This window comes from Chlorocebus sabaeus, chromosome 9 (genome assembly GCF_047675955.1).
Source record: "Chlorocebus sabaeus isolate Y175 chromosome 9, mChlSab1.0.hap1, whole genome shotgun sequence".
Taxonomy (NCBI): Eukaryota; Metazoa; Chordata; class Mammalia; order Primates; family Cercopithecidae; genus Chlorocebus; species Chlorocebus sabaeus.
Genome location: NC_132912.1, coordinates 124920377 through 124945131, shown reverse-complemented (window position 1 = coordinate 124945131; position 24755 = coordinate 124920377). Strand labels below are relative to the sequence as shown.

General features: G+C 49.1%; 1 protein-coding gene across 16 annotated transcripts in view; it reads right to left on the bottom strand.

The window, feature by feature from the left end:
* The window catches only part of BTBD16 (BTB domain containing 16), an 82590-nt gene that overhangs the window by 39568 nt on the left and 18267 nt on the right, over positions 1 to 24755 (bottom strand). For 13 of the 16 annotated variants that reach the window (XM_073019419.1, XM_073019420.1, XM_073019421.1 and 10 more), the window contains 6 exons: positions 23867 to 24018; positions 16229 to 16302; positions 13954 to 14097; positions 10164 to 10253; positions 8861 to 8975; positions 1430 to 1499 (listed from right to left, as the gene is read on the bottom strand). In XM_073019419.1, the coding sequence (XP_072875520.1) occupies positions 1430 to 1499; positions 8861 to 8975; positions 10164 to 10253; positions 13954 to 14097; positions 16229 to 16302; positions 23867 to 24018 (645 nt within the window). The remainder of the gene's footprint in view (positions 1 to 1429; positions 1500 to 8860; positions 8976 to 10163; positions 10254 to 13953; positions 14098 to 16228; positions 16303 to 23866; positions 24019 to 24755) is intronic. The other 3 variants (XM_073019428.1, XM_073019427.1, XM_073019431.1) reach the window with 2 other exon arrangements.

Sequence of the window (24755 nt, the reverse complement as noted above, 5' to 3'; positions counted from 1 at the left end):
ATGTGTAACAAACCTGCGCGTTGTGCACATGTACACTAGAACTTAGAGTATAATAAAAAAAAAAAAAAAAAAAAAGAAAAGGCCGGGCGCGGTGGCTCACGTCTGTAATCCCAGCACTTTGGGAGGCCGAGGCGAGCAGATCACGAGGTCAGGCGATCGAGACCATCCTGGCTAACACGGTGAAACCCCGTCTCTACTAAAAATACAAAAAATTAGCCGGGTGTTGTAGCAGGTGCCTGTAGTCCCAGCTACTCGGGAGGCTGAGGCCGGAGAATGGCGTAAACCTGGGAGGCAGAGCTTGCAGTGAGCCGAGATCGCACCACTGCCCTCCAGCCTGGGCAACAGAGCGAGACTCTGTCTCAAAAATAAAAGAAAAGAAAAGAAAAAAGAAAAAATACATGAATTACAGCGTATACCTTTTCTAAGTGTTTTCTATGCTCGAGGCGCTGCCCTCAGTTGATTTAAATCAATCCTCCTTGAAAACTTATGACATGGGATTACTGTTATCCCTATGTCACTGGTGGAGAAACGGATGCTCCCAGTTTCCTGCTCTTGCCTGTGGTCACACAACTTGCAAGTGGCAGAGCTGGATGCAAACGCAGGCAGCCTGACTATAGGCCTTGCCACCGGCTCAAGTCAGTGGCCGATCACGGAGGGCCCAAGGGGTGTTCCCCGCGGGAGTTCTGAGGCTATGATGTGAACATACCCAAAAAGCAAGAATTAAAGGGCAGTGAAAGTGGAAAAGGCTTCCCAGAACCAGGGACCTTGAGAGAGTTTTAGTACATCTCAAATAGCTTCAGGGCCTGGGGTCCTTCTGCAGCCCAAGCATTGCTGAGAAATGCTGACCAGGATGCAGATGCCACCACAAGTGGCCTTGGAATTACCACTGGGGCGAAGGGGAGGACGCAACGATAGGAGAACTGTGGCCTGCTGACTGGTATCCCCCCAGGTCACTGGTGGCCATACAGAGAGAGCTGGAGTCAGGAGGCCTGGGGTTCGGACCCAGCTGGTTCCCCTGGGCAGGTTGCTGCCCTCCTTGGCTCTGTTTTCTCCTCTGACAATGAGGTTGGATTCTATCATTTATTCCTAACCCTGACACACTGATTAGATCCAGGTGAGTCCAGACCTCACGACTCCAGCAAGAATGTCCTGGGAGCTGTTCTGCTGTTTCAGTGAGAAAGGCTGTGCTGCTTCTTCCCGCATCTAAGATTAAAGTCTTTCTATTTTTTTTTTTTTTTTGGTGTTGAAACATCCTTTTAAAAATAAAATGATGTTTTAAAAAAAATGTGTTCATGTGGCAAAATAAAATATTTGGTGACTTCAAATCAGTATTCTGGGGGGAAGTAGGCCTGGTGGGTAAAATCCCAGCATGTGGCTGCTCCTGAAGCCCCCTCAAGGGGCGATGTGCCCCTGTCTGGGTTGTTCTCACCTTGCAGCCGACCTCGTAGAAGTTCTTGATGGTGCTTGGCATGAGTCTGGTTATCATCACATCCACGCACCTGGAGAGAGAGAACGGCGGTTATCATCACATCCACGCACCTGGAGAGAGAGAACGGCGGTTATCATCACATCCACGCACCTGGGGAGAGAGAACGGCGGTTATCATCACATCCACGCACCTGGAGAGAGAGAACGGCGGTTATCATCACATCCACGCACCTGGGGAGAGAGAACGGTGGTTATCATCACATCCACGCACCTGGAGAGAGAGAACGGCGGTTATCATCACATCCACGCACCTGGAGAGAACGGCGGTTATCATCACATCCACGCACCTGGAGAGAGAGAACGGCGGTTATCATCACATCCACGCACCTGGAGAGAGACAACGGCGGTTATCATCACATCCACGCACCTGGAGAGAGACAACGGCGGTTATCATCACATCCACGCACCTGGAGAGAGAGAACGGCGGTTATCATCACATCCACGCACCTGGAGAGAACGGCGGTTATCATCACATCCACGCACCTGGAGAGAGAGAACGGCGGTTATCATCACATCCACGCACCTGGAGAGAGACAACGGCGGTTATCATCACATCCACGCACCTGGAGAGAGAGAACGGCGGTTATCATCACATCCACGCACCTGGAGAGAGAGAACGGCGGTTATCATCACATCCACGCACCTGGAGAGAGAGAACGGCGGTTATCATCACATCCACGCACCTGGAGAGAGAGAACGGCGGTTATCATCACATCCACGCACCTGGAGAGAGAGAACGGCAGTTTCTGGAGGAACCCCACACTGCTTTTGGAGAAGCGGGAAGTCCCAGAGGTTCTTATTCAACTCCAGGACAGCAGCAGACTTTTGCACGGAAGGGAGCCTCACTTTAGGGATATGGACATTTGGCCAGAGGATAAGACCAACAGGGCTTGTTAGAAATAGCTCTGGGCCTGGGAGATGAGGCCAGAGATCAAATCCTTCAAGAGAAAACAAAGTAACCCTATAGCAGGGAACAAGGATTATTGCTCAAAGCTGAAGTGCCACCAGGTGCTGAGTTGAGGTTTGATTTTAGCCAACACAGCCATCTGGTCATCCCCCTGCCTGAGGATTGTCTTCCTGTACGGACCCTTATGGTGCCACCAGAGGGGCCTCAAGTCCCATTCCTCTCTGCCCACAAATGGAATCAAAGAGCAGCTTTCAGATGAAGGTCTCTGTGAGCTCATGACTAGGACCGGTTGATTTGGCTCACCCACCCATGAAGGATCTATTCACTGAGCACGTACCGTGTGCTAGGCACCCAGAGAGGTCCTTGGTGTGCAAAGAACAAAACTGATGGGCCATTGAGGTGACATGTTAAGTCAACTTTCAAACAGATAACCACATTTGACAGTCATGTTAAGGATTAAAAAGTTAAACAAGGTGTGATGGAAAGGCAGAAAATGGAGACTTCAGCCTAGTGTGGTTAAATCAGAAAAGTGACCGGAAATCAGAAGAGAGGCACTTAAAGCCTGAAAGAGGAGGACAAAGAATTGGCCAGGCCAGGGATTGGAAGACCAGCATTGCAAGAAAAGGAAACAGCATGTGCAAAGGCCCTGGGACAGGAGCAGTTGTCACACTTTGAGGGAATGTCGGGGCTGGCATAGCTGCAGTGCTGTGAGTTTAACACTGCTCCACACTGTCCCTCTTTGACTACTGTAATTCGTCTGGGCTCAGCTCCAGCATCACCTCCTCTTGGAAGTCTCACTGATTGCTCCTCTCCACATACTCCTTTAGCTTTGATTTCCATGACTCCCTTCTTCTACCTGGTTCCTTGCCTCCCTCCTAGAAGGGCATGAGCCGGAGTGGATGGAGTGTGGTAGATGTGCTATGTGGCAGGTAGGGTCACAGACATTTCAGTGACTGAATTTTCACAGCTGATGTTAACCTCTCTGCAGCAAACCTGCCTTGAAGTATGTTCACTTCATTGAACAGGGCACCAGAGAGTAGCCACTGGGATCTCATACTGAAGCACAACCTTGAACTCATTATGACTCAATGGTTGTTCACTTCATTGAGCAGGGCACCACAGAGTAGCCACTGGAATCTCATACTGAAGCATAACCTTGAACTCATTATGACTCAGTGGTTGTCCTAATCTCAGTTGAGATACACACTGCTCATGGGCAGAGGCTTAAAGGACATCCAGTACCTCTTGCACTTATTCTAAAACGTATCCTTCCATAAGGCCAGACCAGAAGGCAGCTGGGGTCTCATTGCCCCCAACAACCACATCCCTGAAGTAGCTTTTACTGAGTTGCATTTTGGTGTGTCGCTTTTGCCAACATCAAGGAAAAAAACATTATAAGATTTATTGTTGCATTTACTCTACAGATATTGTTGAGGACATTGATCATGAGGTTGCTCGGGGTCATCTGCTGAAGACATCCACCGTTTTAATACTAATAGTAGCTGTACTTCTCCCAAGTGAATTGCTTTTTAAACTTTTGTCTAGTTTTTATCTAATATCACTGATCAAGTTTCCCTTTTTATCTGCCACTAGCAAGTTCAGAGCTAAATGTACGGCCCATCTTGGGAAGAGTGTGGGTTATTACAGTTAGTATACAATGATAGCCTCTCCGTCTTTTTCTTCCTCCTTAAACAAACAAACAAACAAACAATTTGGTGTTCTGTGGCTTCTTCATTTCATGTATTCATGGGAGTCACTCAAAGCCTTTACTAGAACAAGGTAAGAAATGATAAATGAATAAATAATCTGGTCATGGCCAAGGCACTCTACCTCCTTGTGTGCTAGGTTCGGCCCTTCAGACAGGGAGACTGACTCTACCCATTAGGAGGTGTCCTGAGTACTGGGGAAACCTATGCTGAGTAAACATGAGGTGCTGCTGTCATCTCCTGGGCATTTTGCCTTCTAAGACTGCTGAGTCCTGTCAATCCTGTATCTTGGCTGTCTCTTGAGCGTGCCCCTCCTCTCGTTCCCACTTCCCCTGCCTATTTCAGACCCTCCTGGTCTCTCGGCTGAGCCTCTGCATAGCCTCTCAACAGCCTGCCTCCCTGCCCTGCAGCCTCCCACATATCTATCACATCCTTTACACAGGAGGGGCTCAGCCTAAAGCACAGAGGCTCTGCCACTCTCCCCTCCCAAGCCCAGGCTCCCCGCTCTGCTGACTGAACCAAGACCTGCTCATGTGGCTACAGGATCCTGCACGACCTGGGCTCATCCAAACCTCCGGCCATTGCAACTGCACTGGGTCTCAGTGGCCAGGCTCATCCCAGTTTAATGCTGCTCCGCCCTGTCCCCTCTCTCTCCCCCATTGACTGCCGTAATTCTTCCAAGCTCAGGTCCAGCACCACCTCCTCCTGGAAGTCACCCTGATTGCTCCTCCCGACATACTGCCTTAGTTTTGATGTCCATGCCTTCCTTCTTCTACCTGGTTCCTTACCTCCCTCCACCTCCCATGAAACAACAGACTGCCGGGAAGCAACCCTCCCCACCCACATCCATCCTGAGTGCCAGCTCTGTGCTGACCTGTGCTGCTGGTTCTGGAAATGCCAGCAGGGACAGATGGAGGCCCTTTCCTCCTGGAGCTCATGGCCTCACTGGTCAGCAGAGGAGGAAGCCCAAGGTGTGCCGAGGCTGAACAGGAGGCTCGGGCCCCACCCTCATTGGGCACAGGAGCCTTTAGGTGCTAGCTTTTGTCTGTCGAAACCTACAGGGAGCACTAATTGGGCTTGGAGTTGCGGAGGAGAAATGAGTGTCCCAGGAGGCTGACACCTTCTCTTATGCTTCCCCTTCCTCACGGTCAAACCCATTGGCTGGGCTGGACTGGAATGATCAGACTTCCCAGACCAAAGGAAGCAAAGAAAGCCACCCAGGCTCGCCTCTGGGCTCAGGGAGGTGGGGGGTTTCCACTTCTGGAAATTCTAAGGGACCAGGAAGTTGCCCACAGAGGAAGCTCAGCCCTGCGTGGAGGCAAGGAAATGCCCCTCTGGTGCTGTGAGCCTGGAGGAACTCAAGTGACAACCAGGGAGGTGCTCCGTGTGTAAGTGTGTGAGCATGTGTGTGCATACACATGCATGCACATATGTGCTGGGACGTGCAGGTGACAGCCATAATCCCAGCTGTGACTCCAGCCCAAGTGCCAATGAAGATATTGACATGAGAGTCAAAGGAACATCACCCAGTGGACGCTGTGTGCACACACTGCATGCCTTCAAGATGGGAGGCCTCGGGTATGTATGATTCAGAATCAAGCAGTCATCTGGCAATTTCCCACTGCGTGGGAGCTCAGCTGAGATAACCTGTGAGGTCTCATTCAGCACCTGAACATTGTGATGCTATCAGAGTGACCTGGGGCGCTTCTGTTACACAGAAACACAAACACACATGTATCCGATGACGCCACACCCTGTCAGCTGCGCCATCAGCCTCTCAAAGGCAGGCAAGACTCAGCCCAACTGTGTGCAGGCCCGCCCTGGCCTCTGACCTGGAATCCCAGCCCCACCACAATTATCTGGAGAATCTTGGGCAGGTCCCATCAGCTTCAGGCAAGCCTATGTTTGCTCATCAGTGGAATGAAAGGTTTGGCTCATTAGCTGCAAAGCCCTTCCTGCTCTGGCATTCAAAACAAGGTAGGGGGAGGGGAAAGGAGGAACCAAGAAGCTGATGTTCTTGGTTCATCTCTGAAAAAGCCAGGGCGAGAGTTCTGAAGGTGAGATGCGGCTTCCAGTCTGCTCCTACGGTAGGGCAGCTGAGGCTTGGAGACAGAAGGTGGCCAGAGGCCCCACTTCAAGAGGGAAGCTGCCCTGCCAGCACTCAGGTCAGAGATAACTTCCTGGACCGCACCAGGAAATAGTTGCTCAGAAATTCTCTGTGTAAAGGAGCTTCGATTTCATAGTTATACATCACAAGACTATGCTGGGCTGACAGTGGGAGATGTATACAATAGAAGGGGCATAGACATCTCAGGAAAACCTGGACTTTTCACCCCACCACCTTCTAAGTCAAGGCCAGATTCCTTAGATGGTTCTAAGATGCTACACCAGTTGGCTCTGCCTGCAACTACTCATCTCCCATCTACCACGGCCACCTAACCCCACAGTCTGACCATGCCGACACACGGGAGTGCCTTTTCAAGACTCCAGGCCCTTCTCAATGTGTGTCCCCTGCAGAGAGGTCCAGGCACCTGCGTTCCCAACGAGGCTGCCAGATGCTCCAGATCAAAGGCCTGGACCCAGTCATTTCAGGAGTCCCCAGAATGAGGCACCAGATCAAAAACGTTCGTGGGGTTGAATCTGACTGTGTGAACTCTACAAAAAACGAATTGAAACCTGTAAGGTCCCCAGGAGAGATCTGGCTCTCCCCTCTGCAGAGCAGCTAATGTCTTCTCTTGGCTTGGATGGTATACTCATTCATCCCTTCACTCACTCAGAAGAAGAGACTGAGGTTTCAGAAGTAAACAAAACAGGCAGACCAGCTCCTGCCCGGATCTCTTCTTTATACTGAATCGCATCAGGAACTAGGAGGGAAAAAAGCCACAAGATACCACCTCTGTCTTCAGGACATCAAGGCAGTAGGCACACATCCCTGAAAAAGCCCAGGAGATGAAACAAAATATTCTAGAGAAATGAATCCCATGAATGATTTTCCACTTGGTTCACTTACCCTTTCATAAGCATTAATGGAATGAAGGAATATTACAGGACACACAGAAAAGGGAGGAGAAAATCTAAGAAATGCTCTTTCTTATTATAGATACTAATTTTGCTTGAACTTAATAATACATAGCACAAAATTTTCCAGTTAGGAATTCCCAGACTTCATTCCATCCACCTTTATTCACTTCCGGTGTCTTGGAGACGGTTGGACAGGAGACTTTAGAGGGCAGGGATCCTGCCCATCTGGTCCCTCACTGTCTCCTTGGCCTCCCAGAGAAGCCCAAGAAATCGTCCTTGAGGCAGATGAATGAATGAGTGTAGGTGTCGGTGAGTAAACTGACAAGTGGATGACCCTAAGCAAACCTCTCCTGACTAAATGCCATCGAAGGGAGGGTCAGAACCACAAATGCGCAAGTGACAACATTACCACCTCACCCAAGCAAAGTGGAATAGTACAGTGTTAGAGGTCCAGGTTCCGGGGCCCGCTGACCTTCCAGTCCTGCTTCTCTACTTGGCAGCTGTGTGGCCTTGGCCAAGTTACTTACTTCCCAAAGTCCCAGTTTTCTCATCTGTAAAATGAGCATAGTAATAGTCCTACCTCCTAGGGTTACAGGGAAGATGAAATGAGGTCATCCCTGCAAAGAGCTGAGAACTGAAAGGCAAACACTCCATCCCAAAGCCCTATGTGCTGACATCCCCTACTCCCCAACAAAGTCCTGGGAAGTAGATGGGACAAATAGTATAACCCATATTTTATGTCAGAGACCGCCAAGGTACATGGAGACCAAGGGGCACCTTATTGCAGAACTGAGCACAGACCCTGCACGGACCCAGGTTGCTTTTGGCTTCACAGGAAAAGCCCAAGGCAAACTGGGAGCTCTGATCTCACCCCATCAGGGTGCGCTTCCTCGGTCGCTTGGAGGCAGGCGGAAACACCCGGCAATGTCTGTTACCCCCTCATGCTTATGATTTCCGCATCCATGAGCCCAGGCAACCCTTGTCAGGATGAGGAAGCTTTCACATTCAATGCCAACCCACTTCGAATGCCTCCTGGCCCCCCACCACCTCCTCCCCACACCGACACACCCTGATGAACCCTCCTGCCGGGCAGCCCAGATGGGCCAGCGGGGTCTGAATGTCCAAAAGAGAGGCTATGCCTAAAATGGGCAGGGGCATTGTTGGGCAATTTTAACTTTGCATTTTCCTCTCTTCCAAAAGACCTACAATGACCGCATGTAACATTTATAACAATAAAAATATTATTTACAAGAAAAAACAAGACTATCTCAAATAAGCAGGAAAAACGAGGACTGACAGCGATGGGAAAGTCAGCTTACCCTCCAATTGCCAGCTTCTGTGTGTATGTATGACTTGAAGGAGAAAGTTTTTTTGTTTTTTTTTTTAGCCAACAATGAAAAGAGGTGAAATTGATAAGCAAGCCTGGTTTGAGGGCTACTAGGAAGTCACTGTGTATACGCCTGAAATCTCTCCCAGTGGTAGAAATCCCCCCATTTGCATTTCATTCCTGCGAGTCAAGAATCGTTTGGTTAAAACTAGTATGTTGCTGGAGAGATGGCTCACCTGTTATTGTGAATGAGTGTCTCAGTTCCTTTCCAGGCTCAAGGCCATGCTTGGCACAAAGACACCTGAGGTGTCTTAGCCCAGTGAAGAGGAATGTTCTACCAAATGGGCCAGGAATTGCCCTTCTGATTTCCCCCAGGCCTGGCCCTGCCCGAAGTCAGCCTTGTTTCCTTACCTTTGAAACAGGCCACTGAACTGGAGGATGTGGGCGGAAGCCAGCACCCCCAGTACATCTTCCAAGTTAATCTCCACCTCACTCACGTAGAGGTTCTTCAGGGCCGTGGCGAAGGCTGGGGAGACACAGCCAAGACAGCCGTCAGTGTGGGGCTCTGCACACAGGACACCACCCAGGGCCCTCCCTCACTACTGCAGCTGGGCAGGCAGAGATGCCCTTAGAGAAAATGCACCATCTCTGACCTGGATGCAGGCACCACCCGGAAGCTGACGGTCTATGCTGCCAGCCTTCCCAAAGGAGTTGAGGCTGAAGCTAAAGAAAGCAGAGCTTCTGCTGAAAGGATCCTCCTTTAAGCCTGTTCTCAGGGGTGAGACCATCTTGGGTTCTCTCCTAGCCTGGGGTCTGTGGCCTGTGCAGGAATGTGACTGCTCAAATATGTGCAGAATGTTGTGTGCAAGTCATGCATTTTTTTTTTTTCTGGAAACAATATATATCTTACAGCAGATTCTCCTTGGAGTCTGGGGATTTCCAAAAAGGTTAATGACTCTCGGAAAGAGCTAGAATAATTGGATGGTTCAGGAACTGAACTGCATGGCTAGGGGCCAGACGGACTTGGCTGATTCACCATCAGAGTGTCCTCTGGTGACAAATGGCCCAACTAGTGCTGAAGTTTCCTCACCAAGCGATTCCTAAACAACTGCCATCACATGGCCTCCCAAAGTGCTGGGATTACAAATGTGAACCACCGCACCCAGCCCATAGATGCATTCTTAAATATCTGTTTATTTTGAAATAGTTTAAGACTCATAAGAAGTTGCAAAAACAAGAGAGACAGGGGCAACAAAGAAGTCTACTCCTGAGTGGCTGTGAGGGGATGGGGAGTGGGCCCAAGTTGAGGGAGGCAGGGGGTGGTCCTTGGCAGGAAGAGGCAGGTGAAGTGCTATTTGGGAGCAAAGCTGGGCCTGATGGTTTCCCTGGGTGGGTGTGAGCCTAGAGCGGCAACTCCTCTTGCGCTGGGTCTGTCTCTGAGAAGCCGCTATCTTTTCCCGGTCTCTGCATCCTTCACACCCTTTCTCGATGACAAGAACCTCTCTTTAGTAGTATTCCACCTTCTTCCATTTCCCCAGGTCACCCTAGCCTTCTCGCCCCTTCTTTCTTTGCACATTCGGGCCTTTTGAATAAGAAAGCACTGAACACTGTCTACTGTTGGTTTGTTTTGCTTCGCTGTTGCTTGTTCATTTTTAAATCCGGGAGGACCGTTTGTTCAATGGCATTCTCAGAAAATAGACGGGTATATACATACCAACTTTAGTGACCAGTGGGTCATTGATCTTCAAGGAAATGATCATCCTCTTTGCAGAGGATTTTTCTTTGGTCTTCTTAGGTGATTGAGCTAGTAAAGGAAATGAGATGATGATGGATGGAGGTGATAACCATGGTGAAGACACAGTGGGAGGCACCCACCACCCTGGCATGACTGTGAGGTATCAAGACATGTATCACACTATATTTTCTTTGTTTCATAGATGTAATCTATTTATTTATTTATTTGTTTGTTTGTTTATTTGTTTATTTAATTTTTATGTGTGAGATGGAGTTTCACTCTTGTCACCCAGGCTAGAGTACAGTGACACTGTCTCAGCTCACTGCAACCTCCACCTTCTGGGTTCAAGCTATTCTCCTGCCTCAGCCTCCCAAGTAGTTGGGATTATAGGCATGCACCACCATGCCTGACTGGTTTTACATTTTTAGTGAAAATGGAGTTTTACCATGTTGGCCAGGCTGCTCTCAAACTGCTGACCTCAGGTGATCTGCCCGCCTTGGCCTCCCAAAGTGCTGGGATTACAAATGTGAACCACCGCACCCAGCCCATAGATGCATTTTTAAATACCTGTTTATTTTGAAATAGTTTAAGAATCATAAGAAGTTGCAAAAATAGTGCAGAGATCCCTCATATCCCTCGCCTAACTTCCCCCAACGATCCTGCATAGCCCTGTGCATTGTCAAAACTGAAAAACTGATGCTCACACTGCATTTTACATATTTATGACCTCCCCTATCCTTTCTCTTATTAGGCTGTGAGCAGTTTGAGGGCAGAGTGAACCGCAGTCATTTCTGCACCCGGAGCACCTGGGGCAGTGCAGGCAAGCAGTGGGAGTGCCACCGGCTGAAGGGTGAACGTGGGACTGAGGTGTCCATATGGTGGCTACTGTCACTCTGCCCCAGACAGCTCCACTCTGGGGACCCCTGCCACCGAGGATTTCCAGGAGGAAGGGAAAAGGTAGCCCAATTCATTGCTAGCCAATGCCATCCACTCGGTCATCCTAGAATGTGAGTTACAGAGTGGCACTGCCCTCAGGTCTCCAGAGGTGCCCCACAACCTTGGCACAAAAGCCAAGGCCCTACCAACAGCCCCAATTCCTACATGGCCTACAACCCCTGCCCACCGCTCTGCCCATCACGCCCCCGCCTGCCACCCCCACCCCCCGGCCCGCCCACCAGCATGCTCCACGGGATGGTGTGGGACTCCCGCCCTCCCTCCCTCATCAGGGGTCTTCTCACTTGTCCTTCCCTCTGAGAGGCCTTTCCTCACCCCAGATGTAAGGTAGCACCCCACTCCCCCGCTAACTGGCTTTATTCTTCTTCAGAGACTAACTTGACCATGACCTTCCATTTACTACTCTGTGCCCCTGTTGTGCTTTTCTCCCTGGCAGCTCAGCTGAGGTGGTTCACTCGCCGCTCCATCCCCTGGGCTCACCCCAGGCTCGCACACACTGGTGCTAGTAAATATTGGCTGGATGAATGCAGCACGTGGATTCCATCACCAGGGAGCTCAAGGTTCCAGATAATGAAAAATGATGTGAGCCAGAGCCAAAAAGTCCATCATCCTGTGCAACTACAAAGAAAAAGAGAGCGAAGGATCCTTTGCCCTCCGTTTGCCCGCGCTGTCGTCCGTCACCTGGCTCTGTGCTGGCTCTCACTCAGCAAATACTCACTGAGAACTTCCTAAGCACCAGGCTTGTTCCACTCTGGGTCACATTCTTCTCCGGCATGACTACACGGCCTCCCATCTGCTCATGCCAGCCTGCCATCCATCCCATGGCAGGGAGTAAATGGGAGGATGCACGTGAATGCCTGGCACACAGTAGGCATGCAAGAGGTGGCAGTTAATATTATAATGTGTCACGGTATTTGTCATGCTTTCCCATCATTTTGGGTTTGTCTGTCCCCTCAGATGGTAAGCTCTTAGCACAATGCCTGGCATAAGCTAAGCATTCCACATAGGAAGGAAGGAAGAGAAGGAGGAAGAGAGGCAGGGAGGGAGGGAATCAGTTCTATCAGAGTAAGTGAAAGGCAGAAGTTCAATATTCCCTCCAGGTTAAGTAAAACCCCCAAATCGGATAAGATATCAATAATTTGTTCACACTCTTCTCCAAGGTTCTCCAAAGCCAAGGTGGTTAGTTTGTTTTCGGTAAGTGGGCCACTTCCTTCTCGGATTCCCCGCTAGAGAATAAACACGTCCTCTCCAGACAGCTGCTCCTCCACTCTCCATGGAAGGAAATCGAGCAGCTGGAGAGCCTGTGCATCTCTGCAGAGTCCAGCACTCCAGGGTCTGGCCAGAAGTTCCAGGATAGCAACACAGATGATCTCAAGAACATGCAAGTGATAACTGTGAGACAGGTATGCAAACCACCATTGTGAGATATGTTCGCTTTCAAAGGCACATGAAGGACCGTGACTGTTCCTATTGAAAGACATGAATCCCAGGGCTTGATCGGTCCATGGAGCTTGTGAGGAGACGCTGGAGTCGTGACAGTCCAGGGCACTGGGGTTTCATCTCTGCACCTTCCCTCTTGTCTCCCAGCCAGGCGCAGCCTCTAGCAGGAAGGTTTGGATCAGAGTGGCTGTCTCAGCAGGGCCAAATATTTTCATTTTAGTGACCCATTCTAGACACGTTAAAGACCATAATGTTAATGACTCCATTTCCGCTTCCAAATTCTCCTGCTTTTCCATGAACTCACTGTCTGGCTCACCAGAGCCTTTCACAGATGGTCTAGTGAGTGTTTTGACTTGGGTACAGGGGAGATGGAAGAGCCCAGTCTGGCTGTTGAAGACACTGGGACAAAGGTTTCAGAAGAGTACAGAGGCTCATGAGCCAACACCGAGGTTGCTGCAGTTCTGCAGAGCCCAGCTGGCTCTCACTGCCTGCACCGCGGGGAAGGACTGAGTCAGATTCCCGCAGGCAGCGGGGCTCTCCCTCCAGGCTCAGGCTCAGGGAGGGGGAATGACTGGGGGCTCCAGCTGCCTGTCTGACTCTAGAATAACAGGGCTTTGCTGTCATGTCTTGGAAATGAAAGCCCATCATGACTGGTAAGCTGGCTGGCTTTGGGGGCCTCGAATTTTCCATGGCACCTGCTTATGAGTCAGCCCGAGGGGATGCCAACCTGTAGCCCAAAGCAGCAGCTGGCAGTGCAGATGGAGACAACTTAGAGACCAGGTGAGAGGAGGCTGGGGTGGTCAGGCCTCCCTGCTGGGAGACAAAGAAAGAAGTGGCCTACATTCTTTTTGGAATGAGGTAGAAGAGAGATGAAAAGAGAAGAGGAAAGAAAAGCAAAGACAACAACAAAATACATGCACACATGTGGGCCTTGAATAGCACACTTAGGGCCAAATAAGTCACAGATATCAGAACTCCACCTTCCTTCCAAAAAGTTCTTCAGAAAATTCCCCACAGCCCATTTTTCCTTTTCAAAGAAGTAGGTAGAGTCTGTATGTCTGGGCTGGCCAGACAAGACTCGGGTTATTTCAAGGATAATAGCTGGCATGTACTGAGTGCTTGCTGTGCGCCAGGCCTTGTTCTAGAACCTCACACCTAGTACCTCCTCTACTCTTCAAAGCCGCATCCTAAGAACTATTATCCCCATTTTACAGTTGAGGAAACTGAGGCTGTCACGGGATGAGATAACACCGTGGAGCCTTGCTCTTGACTGCTAGAGTGACCGTGGTCTCAAAACAGATAACCATGTTCCAAGCTGGGACCCTCAAGCTAGAGGGCACTGGGGCTCCAGCACTGGGCGCCAGAGAGGAAGTACCTCGCAGAAGCTCCTCCAGCTCCCTCAGGGGGTATGTGGTGCCTTGCGTCAGGGCTTTCAGGTAGAGCTTGGCCAAGGTCTCAGACTGAAAAAGCTGGGGCTGATGGAGTTCCCATTTGAAGCCCAGGCACTCGAGAATCACATCTGAGGAGAGAAAATGATGCTGAGCAAACACATCAATAACGTCCCCACCCAAAGATGCATCAGCTTCCTCTCCCCCAACTCCTTTGCTCAGTGGATCATTAAGCAGATGAAGCAGGCAAGCAGCTCCCCCAGGCATCTCAGAAAGGAAGTGGTGAAGTGTGGGCCTCGGGGACTTAGTGGCTTTGAGGGGGACACTGAAGAAGTCTTACGAGGTCACCCAGGACATGCCACATGTCCAGGACAGCTGTCGGCTAACAGCTGTAGGACTTCAGAGGCACTCGCGCTGCCCTCCAATGTGGGGAATCAGGAAAAACTTTGTGGAACAGGGACATTATCTGGGGCACTCTTGGGGGGCCAAGGCAACACGAACGTTCTGGCTTCCCCTACGACAGTGTTTCTCAGCCCTGACATTGTAAACATTTTGGGCCAGATACATGTGTTTTGGGGAGCTGTCCCGTGCACTGTAGATGCCCAGTAGCAGCCCTGGCATCTACTTACTACATGCCAGTAGCACTCCCTCCTAAGTGGTGACAACCAAAAATGTTTCCAGACATTTCCAAGTGTCCCCAGTGAAGCCAAATCACCCCCCAGTTCCCTGTTGAGAACTACTGCACTATGAGTACCAAAGCATGACCCATCTGAAATGTAATAGCAGGCCTACCAAAGAGGGTAGGATTCTCGTGACCCTCCCTTGACAGTAAAAGAAGGCTCTTTCCAAACTGTAGAAGACTTTATTCAGGGGCATCTAACCTGAGGATAAAATCAGTGATCACTAAAAGAAGAGGCTTTTTGATAGAGGAGGGCAGAGGGCGAAACCGAGAATGCCAGGCCAGGTGCGGCTCGAGAGGCCATGGGGAGAGGACTCTGCATGGCTCAGCTCCTGTGTTGTTAGTACAGAGCTGGGGGAAGGAGAGGTGCCTAAAACCCTCAATCTGAGTGCCAGACAGGACCTGAAGGGCCACTAGCCCCATCTACATATTTCTTGGTTTTGCCATTAGTTTCACAGTGTGACCTTGGGTACCTGATTCTTCTTCCTGTTATTATTATTGTTATTCACCAATATTATGATATTGTTTGGTGCTGGGGTTCAGGGGGTTTGCATCTCAAATATTACATCGCCTTAGGTGGACTGGTTATGTTGAGTTAGAAAAAGTCTCAGCCCATTAGGGTGATTATAGGCAGGGGCAGAATTGTGGATACAACATATTCACTCACTGGATGTCAATTTCCACTTTCAGGATGGCCAATGCATGGCAGCCATCACTAATCAATCCAGAGCTCTTTCTCTCATGCCAGGAGATGGTCTCAGACTACTTCTCCTGTTCAGAGTTGAAGGTGAGAAAAGAATTTGTTAGCCTCTCTTTGGAAAGGAGGCTGGCTCTGATCTCAGGCAGCCACACCACGCAGTAGGCTTTATCCAAAAAAAAAAAAAAAAAAAAAGCAGAACCTATCCTGATTCTTGATCCTGCCTCAGAAAAGTCCTCTTGAACAAGTGCAGCTGTGAACGTCCAAGTCACAACTGGTTAGAGCCCAAAGAGATGAAGAACAGCTGCTTTATGCTTGCTGCATTCCGTTTAGTCTTTCAATACAAAGACTACTTTTTTTTTTCTTTTTTTTTTTGAGATGGAGTCTTGCTCTGTCACCCAGGCTAGAGCTTACTGCAACCTCCAACCTCCTCTTTCTGGGGTAAGTGATTCTCCTGCCTCAGCGTCCTGAGTAGCTGGGATTACATGTGCGTGCCACCACGCCTAGCTAATTTTTGTATTTTTAGTAGAGATGGGGTTTTACCATGTTAGCCAGGCTGGTCTCAAACTCCTGACCTCAAGTGATTCACTCGCCTGGGCCTCCCTGCTGGGATTACAGGTGTGAGCTATTTATTGACACCAACATGTTTGTCTTTATCACGGCGAGGAGCATATGAAAATGTGTTTACCAAGCTTGGTTTCACTCACTGCACATTTGACAAATATTTACAGGGCACCTATTATTTCTCAGACACTAGGAAGTGGATAAGAATCGCAACGTATGGACTAGTGCCCTGGCTTATGGGCTTGTTTTCTTCCGTAAAGACCACAAGATGCCCCTGAAGTCAGCAGCATTCTGACTGAATCCACGGAGAACACAAACTCACCTGCTTCCGCACTTTGGATGTCCTTGTTCTTGAAATTCTCACAGAAAAACTTCTGAATTTGTGAAATGTATAACCTCAAGGGGAAATGCAAACATAAAATCCAGGAGTTAATACTGACATTTTTCTCCAACTACAACATGCATTATTCTAGCATAAACTTCCTTAAAGCACCCATTGATCAAGCTACTCATATCTCGCCCTGTGGAAGAGTTTCCTCAGGTCACCATTTGTCTGCTGATCTGAAAAACTGTAGCCTTTCTGATAGCTGGCTTATAATGCTGATTCCTGTTTTCAGTTTGTGGGTAGGGCTTACTGAGGGGGTATTTGAGGTCGTACTTGGCTGCCTGAATGACACTTTATTCAGTGTCTAAAACATTATCTGGCATATAGTAGACACTCAGTAATATCTGCTAGGAGAAAAGAATAGAGGTTTCTGCTCATTTCTAGGATGTTAATTCACCAACGATTTTGTTTAGAGGTCACACAGGTCCCACTCTCAGTGTGTCCAAAAACTAAACTTAGCATCTACCTCAAATCCTACCCTGCTCACTCAGATTCTCATTTCAGGAAATGGCACCACCAGCCTGCAGTTGCCCAAGCCAGCATGCCGGGTGTTGTTACATCTCATCACTTGCCTAGATATTTTGAATTTGTCCATCTCTCTTTGCTGTTCTTGCTATCGCCTTCCTCCAAGCCCCTACGATCTCCCTTCAGTCACTGCCACAGTCTCCCAGCCTCCAACCCTGCTCTGCTCGGATGCCTGCCTCCCACAAAATGCAAATTTGGTCTTGTCTCTCTCCTGCTGAGAATCCTCCAGTGTTTCCCCATTGCTCTTGGGGGAAAGTCCAAACTCCTTAGCATGGCTAACCAGCTCCTGCATGTTTCTGCAGCCTGGTCCCTCAACAGTCCCCACTCCAGCCCTTCTCAGCAGCCTGCACCTGGACCTGCCAACTGCTGCTTTCGTCTCTTGCATGCACTACTCCCTCTCCCAAATGCTCTCCTCCTTGCCTTTCCCCTTGCTAAGCTCCTACTCATTCTTCAGAATGAGCTTCATTGCTGCTTTCTCTGGGGATGCTGGGCCAGTGGCTTTCCCCCTGTCCGTCCTGGGATTTCCCCCTTAAAACTCCTTCTGGAGTGTCTTGTGGCTGCCCGTTTACTTGTGTATCCTCTGCGAGACAGATTGGGCATGTGTTTACTGCTATGGCCCTGGCACAAGCCATCACGCAGGTGCTCAGCAAATATTCATTAAATGAATCCATGACCACATAGATAAACACCATGGACTCATCATGCTAAGCCAGGAAGTGAAACAAAATTTGAGTCACATATTCACAGCTTAAAGACAGTCATCCCAGAAAGCCAGCCAGCCAAGAGACATTTGTGACCACAGCTGGTCTGTGTCATGCAGTGTCAACTTTACCATGCTGTCTCCAACAATCCCAGGAGACCCCGTGGGCCAGGGTGCATGCAGGAAGCCTGGGTGGGAGCCCGTGTCCAGAATATTACCAACTACGTGCTGCCCTGTCCAAGGGGGGAGGGTGGCTGCCAATGACTCAGCCTAAGGCAGGCAGTGGGAGCTGGACTTGCTTATTCAACAGGAGCAGTGGAGATCTGACCCAAGCCACCCTCGCTTCCTCCCTCGATCCTCCTCATGGCTTGGGTGACACGTCTGGAAAGAGCTGGCCAGAGTCAAGAGTTCAGACCGTGATCTCAAAATGGAGCCATGAACTTTGGAAAATATGGCGCAAGGTCCATGAACTCAACTACCCTCACAAACATCAGTGTCGTCAGCTGAGCCAAGGGATGCCAGGAAACAGAGGTGAAGACACTGCCTTCTCCTGGGTGTGAGGGCTGCTTGTCAAGATATACCAACCATCACGTAGGCTCTGCCATTCCCAAGGGCTGCAGTGCATTTTAGGATCACTGGAAAAGTGAACGGAACACATGGCATCTGTGAGTTGTCTCACTGTTTGGGACTAAGTGGTCCAAGGTGAACTCCCATTGCAACGCCTGGTGCGGGGATGCTGGGAACGTGCTGTTAGGCTGGAGCTCATGTCCCCAAGTCATGACCATGATGGAGAAAGGCAGAAGGGGAAGAAGGGGAAGTAAGTTTCTCATGGACATACGGACTTCCTGGAGCAAACTATCCAAAGGTCAAAATGCCAATTTGATGAATTACAAAGAGTGACATAGACCTGGGGCTGGACCCCAGTTCTTCCATTTTCTGCCTCTTGGTCTCAGAGGAAGGGAAGAGTGAAAGAGTGAATGTTTGGAATGCCTGGCACGGACTTGCCTTCGGTTAACATTCTCTCTTTCATTGTCTCTGTGAAAGGTGTCAAAATAACAATGGAGTTATGATGCCTTAAAAACCTTGACAGAGCCTGGCATGGTATCATGCTCCTGTAGTCCCAGGTACACGCAAGGCTGAGGCAGGAGGATCACTTCGGCCCAGGAGTTCGAGGCTGTAGTGAGCTGTGATCGTGCCTGTGAATAGCCATTGCGTTCTAGCCTGGGCAACTGGGCAAGACCGCGTCTCTAAATCTCTTTTAAAAAACAAAACGGCCGGGCACAGTGGCTCACATCTGTAATCGCAGCACTTTGGGAGGCTGAGGCGGGCGGATCACGAGGTCAGGAGATCGAGACCACCCTGACTAACACGGTCAAACCCCGTCTCTACTAAAAGAATGCAAAAAATTAGCCGGATGTGGCAGCGGGCGCCTGTAGTCCCAGCTACTTGGGAGGCTGAGGCAGGAGAATGGTATGAACCCGGGAGGCGGAGTTTGCAGTGAGCTGAGATGGCGCCACTGCACTCCAACCTGGGCGACTGAGCGAGACTCCGTCTCAAAAAAAAAAAAAAAAAAAAAAAATCCACCCAACAAATAGAGGTGGGGAAGTCCAGGAAGGGAGAATTCTCACACACGAATGCCTGATAATAAGAACTATCACAAAAGACTCTGCAAAACCTCCAACTGCACACAAAGGCCATCGTAACCTCACACACAAAAAAGTACTGCCAGGACATCTGCCTAGCAGCTCAAACTGGTGTCACCCTTGTTATGGATCCTGGTAGCCAGGAATAATTATCTCAGAGCAATGATGTAATCCTCCTCACTTTTCCTTTAAAAACCTTTGTTTTGCCAGGCATGGTGGCTCATGCCTGTAATCCCAACACTTTGGAAGGCTGAGGCAGGAGCATCGCTGGAGCCCGGGAGTTCGAGACCAGCCTGGGCAACATAGAGAGACCCCCATCTGTACAAAATATTAAATAAAAAATTTAGCATGTGGTGGCCATGTCTGTGGTCCCAGCTACTTGGGAGGCTGAAGCAGGAGGATCAATTGAGTCTGGGAGGTTGAGGCTGCAGTGAGCTGTGATTGCACTACTACACTCCAGCCTGGGCAACAAAGCAAGACCATGTCTCAAAACAAAACAAACAAACCTTTGTTTTCCTTTACTTCCCTGAAAACGCACGTAGTTTACGGTGGCACTGGTATTCCATTGCAATGCCTGTTCCGGAATAAACATCAACTACTTTTAGAGAGTCTTCCTCTCCTCTCTGTTTGTTATTTAGGTTAATACCTCTATAACGTGGGTCACTGGTCTCTAGTCCCACTATCCCAGAACTGCTCTCTGGTTAAAAATAAAATAAAATAAAAATATAGGGGTCCCTTCTTCCCATCCTCACCTCTTAAGCATGACCTCCTCCCACCCTTGAATGGACTTGGCATTGCGGGCAGAAAGGGAGAAAACCACCAGGCAGCTTCCCCAGCTGGGGACGGGGAGGGCTCCGGGCCTTTCCTAGAGCCACAGTCCCCTAAGCCTTCGTGGGGTGGGGGTGCCCTCCCCAGTCTGGCCTGAGTCACACCTCCCGCGCTGGATCTCTGGGTTTCCATGACAGCACGCATCCATACAAGCCAGTGGACCCCAGGGACACACTTGACACATATGCATTGAGTGTATATGTGCCATACACTTTTCTAAGCTCCTTACATGAATTATATCATGTAATTCTCACAGCAACCCTGTAAGACAGCATCCCCGATTTGCACATAAACTAAGGCACGAAAAGATTAGGGTGCTTGCAAGGAAGTTAACATTTCCTCCTCTCAGCCTCCTCTCCCACACTCAGTGCTGCAGAGCCTGCAAAATGTCCAAGGCAAGAAGACCAGCAGCCTGAAGATCAGCTCCTCTGAGTGGCTGACCAGGAACTCCCTGCATCATGAAAACCCACAGACACGGCTGAAGGAAGTGCTGGCCAGCTGGGCACAATTACATACCCAAAATAGACAGGAAACTGGGAGCCTGCTCCCTCAGCTTTCTACCATGAATGACCCTTTCCATAACTCAAGAAATACAGATTGGTCCAGCTCCTGTCCAAGCAGACAGCACCCCCAGGTGGGAAAAGCAGCAATGACACCATCCATGACATGAACACAGCTTGCCAGGTGGGGCAGAAACAGTCATGCAGTGCTTTGGGGGACAAAATGTATGTTTCATGGAGCATTCCAGGCCCTTACTGACAGTGGAGTTTGCCATCTGAGAGTTGCCTGATCCCTGAAGGTTCACAAGAGTTACCAGGAAAAAGCCTTTCATGTTATTATCTAAATTAAACACAACCTTTTTTCTTTCTAAGAAGTTTCTCATAATCACATAGAAGAAATTCCTATTGTGAAGACAAATAAAGGGGTGTGTGTGTGTGTGTGTGTGTGTGTGTCTTTCTCTTTTTTTTTTTATTTTTTTATTTTTAGAGACAAATCTCGCTGTCTCTCCCAGGCTGGAGTGAAACGGCACAATCATAGCTCACTTCATACAGCCTCTATCTCCTTGGCTCAAGTGATCCGCCCACCTCAATCTCCCAGGTAGCTGGGACTACAGGTCCACGCCACCATCCCTGGCTAATTTTAAAATTTTTTGTAAAGACGGGGTCTCACCATGTTGCCCCAGGCTGGTCTCAAATTCCTGGCCTCAAGCTATCCTCCCACCTTGGCCTCCCAAAGCACTAGGATGACAAGTATGAGCCACCATGCCCAGACACGTTTGGTTTATTACAGCACATCAGTTTCTCCCACACTCAGTAGACTGCACCAGTGACTTCAATTCTTCATCCCTCCCTCTGTCCAAACCTTTTACCTCCATATTGCAAAATTTCTCTCCATAAGGAAATGGAGTGTGTTTTCTGTCCCTTGACTGGGAGTTTGGCCACGTGACTTGCCTCAGTTCACGGGGCCTAGTGGATGTGAAATGGTGGAAGGTTTGAAAGTCACATGTGCTCCTGGGCTTACCCTTGTGCCCTCTGCTGTCACCATGATAAGTCTGTGCCAAGGCTAGCCCACTGTCTCAGGAGGAGGACAAGAGGCTCACGGAACAGAGCCCAAGTGCCCTGGCAGAACCGATCCTGGATCAGCTAAGCACAGATGCATGGCTGTAGACTTGCCCAGAACCCCTGAGAGTATCTGTCGCCTCTGGACATGCAGCTTCCCAACATCACAAAGCAAAGGGCCAGATGTGTAAAAGCTTCTCCCTGGAAGACCGGCTCCTCTGCCCCTGTTGTGCTAGAGGAAGGTGTTGTCCTGGTGGAAGGAACTGGGGAAGGTGCAAGGAGGCAGAGTGAAATAAAGGAGGTGTTGACTGGCAGAGCACAGAGCTAAGACACCCCAAGATGAAATAACCGGGATTAATTACTAAAATGCTGCTCAGGCAATAAAGAAAATAATTCTGTTTACTAAGCATCTACTATTTGCCGGAAAAAGTGCTAGGCATTTTCAATAGATGGCTTCATTCAATCCTCAAGATGACTCTTCATCTTAAAGAACGTGCTATATAACCATTTTAGAGATGAGGAAACTGAGGCCCAAAGAGGGTTAGCCACTGACTAAAGGTCACAGAACTAGTAAGTGAAGAAGTGGGGATTCCAACGCTGTTGATAGACTGCTGTTAACAGTCCAAATGCCCAGCACCAAATGCCATTTCTGCACCCCACCCCTCAGGCCACTGCCTCCAGTTTAGCTCAGTAACTCCTAGGGACTTAGTTCCTGCTGCCCAGACCCTCTCATCAGCTTTTGGGATCACTTTGTCTGTATTCCTAGGCCTAGCTCCAGCACCTGCATCCCTGGCCTAGCCCTGGCACTAAGGAACTCCGCAACAGAACAGGGTTGGCCAGTGGCTCTAGAGAGGGAAGATTTGGCTACTCGCTGAACAAAGATTGAGCAGGCAGTTCTTCTGTGCCAGGTGCTGCCCTAGGAGTACAGTCCATGCTCACTTCAATTTGGCTGTGAGCTCACAAGACAGATGCTGCCAGCCTAGGGATGGTAGTAGCATCAAGCCAGGTCCACGGCACCAGGGCAACGAGGTGTGCCTTCTGCAATAGGGGTGGTACAAATTGCATATTTGTTTCCTCCAAACCTCGTGTAGAAATTTGATCCCCAGCCGGGCGTGGTGGCTCAAGCCTGTAATCCCAGCACTTTGGGAGGCCGAGACGGGCGGATCACGAGGTCAGGAGATCGAGATCATCCTGGCTAACACGGTGAAATCCCGTCTCTACTAAAAAGCACAAAAAACTAGCCGGGCAAGGTGGCGGGTGCCTGTAGTCCCAGCTACTTTGGAGGCTGAGGCAGGAGAATGGCGTAAACCCAGGAGGCGGGGCTTGCAGTGAGCTGAGATCACATCACTGCACTCCAGCCTGGGCGACAGAGCGAGACTCCGTCTCAGAAAAAAAAAAAAAAAAAAATTAACCCCCAATGTTGGAGGTGGGGCCTAATGAGAGGTATTTTTGTCATAAGGGCAGATCCCTCATGAATAGATTAATACCATCCCTCAGGGGTGAGAGTTCTCACTCTCTTAGTTCCCACAAGAGCTGGTTATTAACAAAAGCCTGGGACCTCCCCTCTCTCCTCTCTCCTGCTTCCTCACTTGCCATGTGATCTCTGCACCCTCGGCTCCTCTTCGCCTTCTGCCATGAGTACAAGCAGCCTGTGGCCCTCACCAGAAGCTGAGCAGATGCTGGCGCCATGCTTCTTATACAGCCTGCAGAACCTTGAGCCAAATAAACCTCTTTTCTTTATAAATTTCTGATCCTCAGGTATTTCTTTACAGTAACAGAAACAGACTAAGGCAAGGGTCCGGCTCTGTTTCCAGGAGAGGCAAGAGAGAACTCATCACATGGGGAAGTGAAGGTCTAGCCTGCTGCTCGGAATACTATGAGATTGAGAGAGGATCAGTTGATTGGGTGAAAATGGACATTCACAAGCTGTCTAAACACTGAACCAGGACTAACTAAGTTTTGTTTGTCAAAAAACCAGTTGGTTCCTGGGTGATAAACTCAGAATCCTGTTTGGGTTCAAAGTTCCCAATGTGAAGAAAAATTGTAAAAAAAAAAAAAAAAAAAAAAAAATTCATTCTTTCTCTGCCCTTTTGTCACCACCCACATTCTCAGAGGTAGTAGTCACTTATGACCCTGTCGGTGCCGAAAGCTGGCTCCAGAGGGAGCCTTCCTGGCAGATGTGCCCTTGACAGCCACTCCAGCCACTCAGAGTGGCCCAGTCATCAGCCACTCCAGCCAATCAGAGTGGGCCGGTCATCAGGCACCTCCCCTCCCAGGAATGATAGGCCATTCCTTCCCACAAATCTTTAAGTCTCCCTACCTGTCTGGGTTCCTCAGAGCTTCCTCAAAGTCTATGTTCAGAGCCTTGAACATCTGGGAAAGTGAGAGCAGGTCCCCAGTAAAAGGCTGTTTGGGGAAACGCCACCTGTTGGTTGAGCCAGCGATCCGGCGTTCCAGCCGAGCTTTGTGCTGCTTGGTAATCAAAGAAAGAGAAGACATCTTTTTTTCTAACTTCACATAAATGCCAGATTTTCCAAATTGTACAGCAGGAAGGAAATCAAGACAAATTTTACAGTGCTGGTTAATTTTTGAACATGGCTAATATTTCTCACGAGACATCTCAAGGTAAAGACACTGTATTCCATAGATCAAAGATCTCAAGCTACAAAGTAATTTGAAATTTAGGATCTAAGACAAGAGGTGCCAGAGGGCAAGAGGTCAGGGAGAAACACTGTTTTTTGCAGGTAGCTCTCTGAAGAATCCACAAGCAGGGATAGTATTATGCTTTGAGTACTGTCCTTTGAGTACTTATCCTAACTTATCATACAGAGAGATATTAAACTGTGGAGATATTGGGCAAGGAAATTTTTTTAATGGTGGTAAAATATACAAAACATAAAATTTTATCTATTTTACAGTGTACAATTTGGTGGCATTTAGTACATTTACAATGTTATGCAATCATTACCACTACCTAATTCCAGAACATTTTCATAACCCCCAAAAGAAATTCCATACCTATTAAACTGTCACTCCCTGTCCCCACATCCCCAGCCCCTGACAACCACTAATCTGCTTTCTAAGATTAGCCCCTATGTTCTGATTTTATGTTTTATGTTATGTTTTATGTTTTATACTTTATGTTAAACCTGTTCTGGGTATTGCATAGAAGTGGAATCACACAATATGTGGCCTTTTGTGGATGGCAT